The sequence below is a fragment of the Geotrypetes seraphini genome, chromosome 2 (genome assembly GCF_902459505.1).
Source record: "Geotrypetes seraphini chromosome 2, aGeoSer1.1, whole genome shotgun sequence".
NCBI classification, from domain to species: Eukaryota; Metazoa; Chordata; class Amphibia; order Gymnophiona; family Dermophiidae; genus Geotrypetes; species Geotrypetes seraphini.
Genome location: NC_047085.1, coordinates 318318802 through 318330962, shown reverse-complemented (window position 1 = coordinate 318330962; position 12161 = coordinate 318318802). Strand labels below are relative to the sequence as shown.

The following is a 12161-nucleotide window of genomic DNA, read 5'->3' as shown; positions in this document are numbered from 1 at the left end:
GTTCCAAAATATATATGCCACATACATACAGTCATGTGTGTCTGAACAGTGGTTCCCAACCCTGTCCTGGGGGACCACCAGCCAGTCGGGTTTTCAAGATATTCCTAATGAACATACATGAGAGAGATTTGTATACCTGTCGCTTCTGTTATATGCAAATCTCTCTCATGCATATTCATTAGGATATGCCACATACATACAGTCATGTGTGTCTGAACAGTGGTTCCCAACCCTGTCCTGGGGGACCACCAGCCAGTCAGGTTTTCAGGATATCCTAATGAATATGCATGAGAGAGATTTGCATATAACAGAAGCGACAGGTATACAAATCTCTCTCATGTATGTTCATTAGGGATATCTTGAAAACCCGACTGGCTGGTGGTCCCCCAGGACAGGGTTGGGAACCACTGTGCAGCTAAAACGGTGACAGGGCAAAAGCGCGTGAGGACAAAGGCACACTGACAAACGAGCGCCAACAATTCAGCGCAAGACTTCATCGCGCCGCAGGAAAACCCCCCACATTATACTGAAAACTTAACTTTTGCCCTAAAAAATAGGGAAAAAGTTAGGTTTCCAGTATAATGTGGGGTTACAACCCCCCAAACCCCCCCCCCCAACGCCAGCATGATCACTATTAAGTAAAGTGTGTGTGTGTGGGGGGGGTTTCCTACCAACACCCCCCGTCGGAGCCCTTTAAAAGAAGGTTTTCCTGCGGCACGATGAAATCTTGTGCTCAATTGTCAGCGCAACTTTGTCTCGCGCGCTTAAGACTATGAACCGCTAAAACAATGTGCAGGAGGGAAAGGGAATATTCCAAAAGACAAAACATCACCAGTCAAACCTTGTACCAACAATAAAGCTGTAAAATATGCAGGCTCTGTGCAAACATCAACTGAAGTTGCAACTATGTACACAATAAAATGTGACCCTCTCTGGGAAAAGGCGACTAAAGTCTCCAGATACAAAAAAAATGAGTTTAATGAATCTGGGGATGTGGGAAAAAAAAAAAACAACAACCCATTACATTAGTTCAAATATGTAACTTTTGCAGACTGCTTATGGACCCATGACATGAAAAATCTGCCACGCTAAAACATTTTGGATCTGCTACTTTAGTCACCTTTTCTCAGAGATTGTCACAAACGTGGGCATGAAGAGAGTAAATTGTAACTGTTATTGGATCATTTTGTAATTGCTACTGGTTATACTATACACTTGATAACTAACTCTCTGTATCCTCGCTCTATATGTACAGACTCTTCTCTTGTAAACCGCTCTGAACTGTTTTGTGGTACAGTGGTGCCTCGCATAACGGACGCCTCGCACAGCGAACGCTGCGCATAACGAACTTTTTGTCTTGCTCCCTATAACGAACTTCGTTTCACACAACGAAGTCGCCCGAGGGGCCCGGGGGGGGGGGGGGGGCGGAACTACTCTCGCCGCTTCCTAATGTGAGCCGGGAACAGCAGCACCCTCCTGTCTGAATGCAGTGTTCCATCATCTCCCTCCACCTTACCTTAGATGCCGAGTTTTCCGGCTTTCTTTTTCGGCCAGCCACACACTTTCAAAGAGCAGCACATGCGCGCATGCTCTGTTGTTCAATCTTCTCCTCTGACGCAACCGGAAACCGGAAGTTGCAGGAGAAGAGAACATTGATCAACTCCAGCAGCTGCGCGTGCACAGCTTTTTGAAAGCGTGCGGCTGGGTGAAAAAGAAAGCTGGCAAACTCTGCATATAAGGTGAGGTGGAGGGAGGGAAATGTAGGGCTGCAGAACGAATTATTTTGTTTTACATGTATTCTTATGGGAAAACGCGTTTCACACAACGAACTTTTCGCATAACAAACTTGCTCCTGGAACGAATTAAGTTCGTTGTGTGAGGCACCACTGTATTGCGGTATACAAAAATAAAGTTATTATTATTATTAAATTCTATATATGGCACCTAAAAAAGACCGATTCAGAAAAAAACTAAACCAAACGCTAAGCAAGGAATGTTACTACACCTTGGGTTTTTGCCAGGTACTAGGGACCTGGATTGGCCACTGTGAGAATAGGCTACTGGGCTTGATGCACCATTGGTCCGACCCAGTAAGGCTAGTCTTATGATTTTAGGCACATCCATTTGCACCAACTGAAACATGGTGCATATCCTCACTCCTAACTGGATTTTACAAAGCTGCGGTAGAAGTTTTTGCTGTAGGCCAATGAGGTACATGCTCCGACGCTCAGGATTTTATATGAGCATTTACCCCGCCGGCCTGCGGTAGAAACCTCCACCGCGGCTTTGTAAAAGGAGCCCCTAGGCATGGATGTCCCTTATTCTCTAATTACATGCACAATTTGAGAACACCCCCCCCCAATCTGCCTATGACCTGCCCATTCTGTATCCCCTTTATTTTTTTGTAGCATGCCTAATTTTTCGGTTCATAGACAGTAACGCGGAAGACAAAGGTGCGCGCTGACAACTGAGCGCAAGATGGAGGCGCGCGCCCAAGAAAAAGACTGTTTTTAGGGGCTGCGACGGGGGGTTTTGTTGGGGAGCCCCCCCCCCACACTTTACTTAATACATATCGTGGTGGCGTTGTGGGGGGTTGTAATCCCCCACATTTTAGTGAAAACGTAACTTTTTCCCTAAAAACAGGGAAAAAGTTAAGTTTTCAGTAAAATGTGGGGGGTTACAACCCCCCAAACCCCCACAATGCCCCCACAACGCGGCGCGATCTGTATTAAGTAAAGTGGGAGGGGTTCCCCCCCACACACCCCTGTCGTAGCCCCTAAAAACAGTCTTTTTCTTCGGCGCGCACCTCCGCACTGCGCTCAGTTGTCTGCTCGCGCCTTTGTCCCGGCACGCTTTTGACCTGACACCAATTTTTCAGCCACAAGTTTATATGAAAACCGAACTAGTGCTAGCTGGCTCATTGTTCAATTAAGTTGTGCATGCAAATTGAGCACAGGCAGCTCAAAGCATCATATATTAAAAAAAACCAAAAAACCAAAAAAAACCAAAAAAAAACAAAAGGAAGAGGGGATTGATTTAGCACAAGTATCCTGTGAGCACTATGGTGAAAGCCTTAGGTATGCTAACACCTATCAAATCTTTCAGGAAATGCCAGATTGTACACAGTGCGACCCACTCAATGACATCCTTAGGCGAAAGAGTTGCTCCTCCCCCCCACCCCAAACCAAGGCCACAACAATCCACATCTTGTAAACCAGGAAGGAATGCAAGATCTCAAACACTAGGTGGGGGGAGAGAAAGAGGAACCAAGGAATTACAAGCCTCCTTTATAGCTTCATTTCGCTGGCCAGGGCCCTGAAAAACACCTCCGAGGCAATAAGAATATTTTTGGTTTTGTACTTAAGATTACAAAAGCTTTCAGGACTGCAACTGAAAAGAACTGCCCACGATTCAACCAGCTGTAGCAGTCTCCGCTGGATTCAAACAGGTGTGGGATAATCTCAGACGTTCCCTAGATGGAATAAAAAGTACAGATTGTAGAAGAAGGCAGAGGGGGTAGACTGCATCAGGCACCACTTACAACCCTAAAGACTTTAAGGGGGAGGAGAGGTAACCTGCACAGCATCACAGGCACAACCCTGGCCATCTTTTTGGACAGACTACATAGGCTGCGCTGGTCTCTCTGTCCTCATTTAGAATATTGCGTTTTTGTTGAAAGAAAGGAAAACTAGTGTTTCTCCAATACAAGTTCCCCCCTTTATTTTTTTTATTAAAAATTACCCCCTTTCTGTTATTTCCTGATGTACGAACACCTAAAATTCGGTTCATAGACAACCCCGCCAAAGACAAAGGTGTGCGCCGACAACTGAGCGCAAGACGGAGGCACGCGCCGAAGAAAATTACAATTTTTAGGTGCTCCGACAGAGGGTTTTTTTGGTGAGCCCTCCCAGTTTACTTAATAGAGATCGCGCCAGTGTTATGGGGGGTTTGGAGGGTTGTAACCATCCACATTTTATTGTAAACTTAACTTTTTCCCTAAAAACAGGGAAAAAGTGAAGTTTTCAGTAAAATGTGGGGGGTTACAACTCCCCAAACCCCCCACAACGCAGCGCGATCTCTATTAAGTAAAGTGGGGGGTTCCCCCCCATGCCCCCCCGTCGGAGCCCTAAAAACAGTAATTTTCTGCGGCGCGCACCTCCGCACTGCGCTCAATTGTCTGCGCGCGCATTTGTCCCGGCGCGCTTTTGACCTGACACCTAAAATTCATTTTAAATTGTTTCAAAGAGTCATCATAGGAACAGAAATTGCAAATATAAATTTAACAGACTAAAAGGGCCCTTAGCACTCCTCTCCCCCCCTCCCCTTTTATGAAGCTGCATTAGGGTTTATTGCAGGCCACCGCGGTAAAAGGCTCCAATACTCGCAGAATTCCTATGAGCGTCAGAGCTTTTACCACGGCGGCCTGCGATAAAAAACCCTAATGCAGTTTCAAAAAGGTGTGTGTTAATGTGTGACTGTGCAGAAACAGGCCACTGCATAACTGCATTAAGGGATTTTGCAGTAGGTTTGCCTATTTCTGCATATCAGGGTAATTTTCGTCAGGGGATGGTAGAGAGCCAGCAGCAAGTGCTTCTGCATGATACTGGAGTACGTGGCACCTATTACTCTGAATGTTAACAAAAGACTTACAATAAAGTTACTGAACACCCTCAGTGCAGCCCCGCCCCCAAAACAAAAAAGTGTTCCCCTGCCTATGGCTACAAAGATTATACTACAGTATTAGTCAGTGGTCTCAAACTCAAACCCTTTGCAGGGCCACATTTTGGATTTGTAGGTCCTTGGAGGGCCTCAGAAAAATAGTTAATGTCTTATTAAAGAAATGACAATTTTGCATGAGGTAAAACTCTTTATAGTTGATAAATCTTTCCTTTTGGCTAAGTCTTAATAATATTGTAATTTATAGCTAAAGAGACAGATTATCAAGAAACTTGTTATTTTACTTTTGTGATTATGATAAACATACTGAGGGCCTCAAAATAGTACATGGTGGGTCGCATGTGGCCCCCGGGCTGCGAGTTTGAGACCACTGGTATTAGTGCTTTAAAAAAAAACAAAAAAAAACCCACGATTTTGCAATTACATGTTAATAAAATGTTACGTTGCAAATTCTTTATATACTGCCAAGACAAAAGCAAGTCTGACACCTGGATAAGAAACTCATATTTAAAAGGAAAAGTGTGCCCGAGTTCTTCTGACATAGGTGGCAGAAGAATCCCACTCTTTGAAATCTTTTTTTACAATGGTTAAATTGTCCAGCAGCCAGCGTTGGAAGAAAGAACTTCAGCGCCAGAATGAAGTCTTTCAATGCACGCATTAGATTTAAAAGCCAGGTTAAACCCACCTCTTTGTAAATCATTGATTACAGACACCCTTATTAACCACAGTTCTAGTTTTTGGATTTGGTATTCTTTATGACTATGGGAACGGTGAGAGAATGAACAAGGGCTTCCCCCTAAGCTATAACAAAGATGTAAAAGGCAACTAAAATTACTTTTGACCAAATTTAGGATTTCTCATTTATGCAAAAATGCTCACAAAAGCCTCCAAGCTCCTGGCGACGTAAATTTGATTCAACATACAGAACTGTTCGTGAAAGATGAGGATCTTCCTGCAATCCAAGTGACTGGAGACCTATGAATGACTGTAAATATTTACCCTTCAATAGTCAGGATTTTAAATGCTTTTATCTCGAGTTTACTGTGGAGTTACAGGAATTAATTATTTTGTCTCCTAAATGGGTGGATGGCTAAGGCTGGAATACAGTACAATGACTCAAGCACCAAATACAATGATCTATTGAATTCTCCAAACTCGTTACTGTAATGTCCCTCATTGAATGATTGTTGACGTTCCACTGAATGATTGTTGATGTTACAAATATTTTCAGTTTACCAAGACTCATACTAAGCTTCAATTGCACATACTGGTTTAAAACAAAAACAAAACAAACCCCTAATAATTAAAAAAATAATAATAATAAAAAACCTTGCGAAACCAGTTTCAGAGGTCAAACATGATAAAGAGAAGCTGCATCATACAAACCAGTAATTCATTTCTTTCAAGTCATGAAGACAGGAATTGTGTGGTGTGATTTATGAATGCAATGCACACGACCATCAACACAATATTTCAATAAGTTTTGAGTGGTCTTGTTTTGGTTTCTCAAGGTTAAAGAAATCAGCTGTAGTAAATCTTCTCGCATTTAACATTTCATTATACCACCCCCCAACTGAAGAATTCCTATTCACAGGCTTGAGACTGAAAGAGAACGCATAAAACTGCTAATCTGTCTTGAATTAGGTGTGCTTAAGGGCAGAATTTGGAGCCTTGCTATTAATTGTGAAACACTTAAAATCTAAAAAGACCAGATCAATTATAAATCAGAAGCAGATCAGAAGTAAACAAATACCAGCTTTGCTACAAAAAAAAAGTTGCAAGATCTATTTACACTCTCTAAAGATTTCAAAGTGATTCCAGTCAAGACTAAGGAAGAGGGATCCTAAAGTAATTCAAGAACTAAGGGGGCCAGTTTTAAAGAATGACCCCATAATATGCATACAGAAAAAACAAGCAAGCAGCTGGCCAGATTTACCTACACAATTTTTACATAACATTTCCTTTGTCAAGGGAATTCTTTCCTGAAATTTGGAGGGGGAGAAAATTTTCAAACACACACACAAAAGCCCCTGCGGAAATAAAATTCTGCCCAAAGTGCTTTATGTTATGAGTGCATATTTTATTGTGTATTTTTTTATAAACCCAAATTTTTGAAGAAAATCTGACCAGAGAAAAAAACCACGGATTAAAACAAAAAATGATTTTTTTTAAATTGTACCTAGACTGTATAAGGCAAAAGGTTCCAAGGCATATCTTGCAAAAACTTTTGCTTTCATAAGTTACTGTGAATTTTTCCTCTTTCTGCAGTTAGAAAAAAAATGAATTCCTTAAAAAAAAAACAAAAAAACAATTCAATATTGTACTAAAACCCTCAACTTCCAGGCTGGCTCCCTTCTGTTTATACAAAACCAAGTTGATCCCAAAATTAATTTCAAATAACCCTGAAGAAACAAAAAATCTTTTAGTTTTAACCCACACAATTGTTTAAAAAAAAACAAAAAACCAGAACAAGCACACAACACACATCCAAGAGGAAAAGAAATTTGAGTTTCTCAAACAATTATCTACAAGCAGAGAGGCATTTGTAGTTCTATCCTTAAATAAATGTGACCACATTTTTTGTTTTGTTGACCCCATAAAAAGAGAGTGCTCCTTATTTTTCTTTTAGGTTGATTTGTTTTTTTGTGTTTTTGAAGTCAAACATTTATCTGCTAGATTGGCTATCAAATATCACAACCATTTTACTGAATAAAAAAAGTGGCTGAAAGACTAGACTCTCTCACTAATTAAAGTGTCTAAGATTTTGTTTAGAGTTGATCCCTGTGCCTTTTACTAAATGTAACTAAAGGTACAGTGAATCTTAAAAAAAAATGTGCACATGTAATTTTTTTAAAATGAAAACCAATTATTTAATTGTTTAAAACATAAGTAATATTCTGAAAACAAATAGCAAGTGATCAATTTTCATTTGAAACATTTTATAAATAAGTTGTTTGGCGCTGGACTTCCAAACAAAACAAACAAAAAAAAAAACACTTTTTAGACGCACAACAGAAGCATTAAAATATCTAAACCAGTTTGAAAGCTGTGAGCAGCCATGCGAATAAGGGATCAGCCCCAACTACTGACCAAAATCAGGCATATTTTTTTATCATTTATGATTCAGTAATCGTAGCTGAAACTTAGTGCCGTCCCAGGCTTCAGAACTTGGAAATTTTCCACCATTTTTTATGTTTTACACTATGTTGTTCTCCCTTTTGCCAATTTTCTGGAGAGGGAGGAGGAAGAGGAGCTATATGAAGCTAAAAATTAATTTTAAAGTTCCTTGGCAAGGTAGACAAGTATATCAATTCATCTAGGTGGCACTGCAAAGAAAAGCTTCTTCCCTCAAAAAGTTACACGAATAAATAGACATACTCAAGATGACAGCCAATGTACTGTATATCTGGGAAGGAGGTACTAAAAACAGTCATATTCAACATAAGTAGTCTATAGACAGAATAGCGTGACTACCAATATACTTTGGTTCCTGTTCAGGATGCCTATGTATAAACAAAAGTGATGATTTCCAGGTGGCTATTAAAGAGATGGGGGGGGGGGGGGGGAGTTAACAAAATACAGTTTCTGGCCACTTTTTAAGCCATTAGACTGTCTTTGGATTCCATTGACTGCATTTGTTACCTCACAGTAATGGTCATGTATTTCTCCTTTTCTTAGATTTCCTTACACATCCAGGGTGGGAAGTGTATTTTGAGGATTAAAATTACTTAATTATAATATTGTAGTCACATAATATGTTTTATTGTATTAATAATTGTGGGGAGGGTGGCAGAAAATGATTGTTTTATGTAATCACTTGTGTAAAGTTTCAAAATGGGCTATAGTTTAACCCCCCCCTCTTGTTTTTTTCCTTTTTCTACCAAGATGAAAATTGTAACTTTTCCACTTTCCCTCCTGACTCATGTTTGTATTTTATGAAAGAATATTGTTAATATGTTAGTCTCTCTGTATTATACTCTTATTTTTAATTTTGTTCATCGCTTAGTAATCCTAATAAGCGATTCATCAAATATACTAATAAACTTGAAACTTAATTAATAGTGCGTTTTACGCAGTAGTTTATGTTCAATTAATTGTATCGCACTGTCAAAAGTTTGAAAATCAATAAAGATTAAAAAAAAAAAAGACCGTCTTTGGACTTAGAATTTCTATCATGGTGGGTGGTGGGAGGCTAAGGGAGTGAAAGTCTGCAAACCACTCCACCTAATTTAACAACCACCCCCAAAAAGAGCCCTTTAAGAGGCTATTCGGAGAGATCAGGCAGACAAAACCAAGCCACAGAGGTTGCGGTTTTTCACCGTAATAAACTCCAAGCGCCCGCAGGTAACCTTACCTCCTGATCGTGCTGCTGGCAGTAGCTGAGCCTCTCCGGGAAGACGGGCAGGATGGAGAAGGGCGGCGAGAAGGCCTGGGACAGGGAGGGCAGCGGCGGACTGGCGCCGCCGGCGGCTGCGGTGGTGGCGGCGGCGGCGGAGGAGGAGGAGGAGCCGGGGACGGGCAGCCCCGGGTCCGGCGGGAACCTCTCGATGAAGTGGTCCTTGGTGAGGCGGACTCGCTGGTGCGCGCGCACGCAGCGCTCGCACAGGTACTCGCGGCAGTCCAGGCAGTGGGAGCTCGCGCCGCTGCCCTCGTCGCACGAGCTGCAGCGCGGCTCCCCGGGGCTGGCGTGGCGGCGCAGCAGCGCCGAGAGGGGCGGCTGGTGCCGGTGATTGCTGCCGCCGCCGTTGCTCTTGCCGGTCTCCTCGGCGGCCGACACCACCACGGCGTCCAGGAGGCTGCTGAGGTGCAGGAAGGCGGCGGAGGGCAGCGCGTCCATGCCCGCCTCGGACAGCAGCACCTTGTGGTCGCAGAGGGGGCAGCGGAGCTTGAGCGGCTCCCCGGGGCTGGCGTGCGCCTCGAGGCAGGGGCGGCAGAAGGCGTGCAGGCAGGGCAGGACGTGCAGCACCGGCCCCCGCCGCCCGACGGCCGCCGGCGGCCGAGACGAGGACGAGGAGCCGCAGGAAGACGAGGTGGAGGTCTGCGAGGAGGACGAGGAGGAGCCCGAAGAGCCCGGGGCGGGCGAGCTGCACACTTCCTTGCACAGGGCGCAGAGCTGGTAGTCCGCCTCGGGGAACGCGGCCATTTGCGAGGGAGCCGACGGGGGAGGGGGCAATGCATAAAACAAATGTAGTGGGGAGGGGTGAGGGGAAGAGCGGAGGTTGCAGAAAGCGCCTTCCAGTTCAGTCGATGGCAAACAGCTCCGCCATAGGACCTTGCCCACTTCTGCTCTTGTGGGCTCTACAGTTAACCCTGCGCTTCTTTACGTTAAATAACTGTATCGATCTGCAGGAGTGATCAATAAGTGACAGTTTTGCATTTCCCTTGGGTCATCCGTAGACAATGCGCCGTTACCGGGTTTATCGGCGCCTCCACAAGAAGGAAACATCCGATGTAAACTGAATATACATTTCTTTGAGGACTACTTTTTTTTCTTTCTCATGTGGCTAACTTTTTTTTTTTTCTTTCTTCTTCTTGCGGATTATTTTCTCGCCAGAAATTATCTTAGCGATCCAACTTCATGTGCCCGATTCGGCAGCCAAATAGCACGTTTTGGGGCTATTGCGGTTTGGAGGATTTTCTTCCCCCCCCCCCCTCTCTGAGATATTGCGAGAACTTTAAAGGCAATCAAGGCTACGTTGCGAAACCGAACCGTGTCCCCGAACGATCCTCCTCCTCCTTCCGCGCTGCCAAAACCACAACATGACAGGCGGAGTGCACCGAGAGCTCCGGTGGAGGAATGAATGAATGAATGGATGGCAAGAAGTGACCTACTCGTGGCGGGGCCCCGCAAAATGCACCATGTCTTGCTGGGGGGGGGGGGGGGGAAGGTGGCCGCTCGCCCCTCTTGTACCGAGTCTAGCCTGCGGGCTCACTCCCCAGTTGCCCCCTTCTTCTCTCGTCTCCGGGTCTTAAAGCCCCATTATCTCTCGAGCGATCAGCGGAGGCTGCCCTGTGTGGAGGCGAAAGGGAGCACGGGAGGTTGCAGCCGCTCCCCAGCAGCGCGTTAAATTATTCATTGGGCCATATTCTCCGCTTTCAACAATTCTAGCCGCGCGATGCCATTCAATATCCACACCAGTCGCTTTTGCGTCTCCTTTCTTCACCTTGCATAAAAACAGCAACAGGGGGGGGGGGGGTGGAAAAAAAAATCACATTGCCTTTGGCGGGTTTCCTCCTCCTCCTCCCCTTTATTTCCAGTCCGGAGCGTGGAACCTCCTGCAACCACCAGGTTTGAATTAGCAGCAATGGAGAGGAGGAAAAAAAAAAAAACAACAACACTCAAAGATTCCGAATCGGTGCGCGTAAACTTGCGGTGGATTCCTGAAGCCACCGCTTATTAGAAGAGTTCTTTCCTGCTTTCTCCCCTCCCCTTCCTTGCCCCCCTCCCCCCCCGGAGAGGTTTTGTGCGTGAAGCCGATCGCGTTGCTCCCCCAGGCTCGCCGGTCTCCGGACGCGTGGTGCTAAAACGGGTCGGGCGCTGGGAATCCTTTTTAATCTGCACTTCCGCCTGAGTTCCCGGGAGGAGGGGGGGGGGGGAGGTCGCAAAGAAGCAAACAGGAAATATTAACCCTCTCGCTGCCACCCTTCCTCCCGAGGAGGAGCCCTCGCTCTTGCATGCCTCTCTAGCCCCGCCCGTTCATCCCTTTCAACCTCTGTGCTATTCAGTCGCCTCGGTCCTAATCGAAATTGGTTTAGTCCCGATTACATTTAATTTAAACACCTGAAAAAATGTTTACCACTGCAAAGCTGGGCTTTAAACACCTAATTGTCTTGTACATGTATACAATCTTTTTTTGTTGTTGTTAAAATGGCACATGAGGGTCTCTTTAATCTGTTTGTATTTCCTGTTTCCGGGCGAAAGTGTGGAGGGTAAGGTTAATTATTTTCTATAAAGAGATAGTTGTAATTGTTTTCTTTCTTCCCCCTCCCCCCCAAAAAAAAGATAATTAATAACCATAGATAGGAGGAATACATTTGTTTTTATTAAAAATACATTAAAAAAAAAATCAAACAGAAGTCATGATGCCTCTGTACCTGTTGCAGGTTCTCCAAGCTAGTCCAAATAGTTCTGACTCTGATAATAATATTAACTCCATTCATAAAGATCTTTTCATGGATAATAATTTTGTACAAAGCTACTGTTACCATTTACTGCTGGTTCTTAGTTGCAGCCTAAGAAATTTTATAATATACCTTCTGTATTTTTGTACAATTTTCTGTAAATATAATTTAGACACTAGTGTATTGACTAAAATAGTGCATCTGGTCCTAATTTGTACAGCTAAACCTTTTTCAAATAGCTGCTGAAAAAGGTTGAAAAAAAAATAAAATTTAAAAAGGCACATTGAATTGAGGGCCGGTTTATTCATAATTTATTTATTTTTTAGGACTTTATGGCAAACTGTTCCTGCTATACTGCTACA

At 43.8% G+C, this 12161-nt stretch overlaps 1 protein-coding gene across 1 annotated transcript in view; it reads right to left on the bottom strand.

The window, feature by feature from the left end:
* Positions 1-11442, bottom strand: part of TRIM71 (tripartite motif containing 71) — a 95336-nt gene extending 83894 nt beyond the window's left edge. Inside the window, exon 1 of the mRNA XM_033930098.1 lies at positions 9032-11442. Coding sequence (XP_033785989.1) covers positions 9032-9820 — 789 coding nt within the window. The 5' untranslated portion in view covers positions 9821-11442. The remainder of the gene's footprint in view (positions 1-9031) is intronic.
* Between the last annotated feature and the right edge of the window lie 719 nt (positions 11443-12161).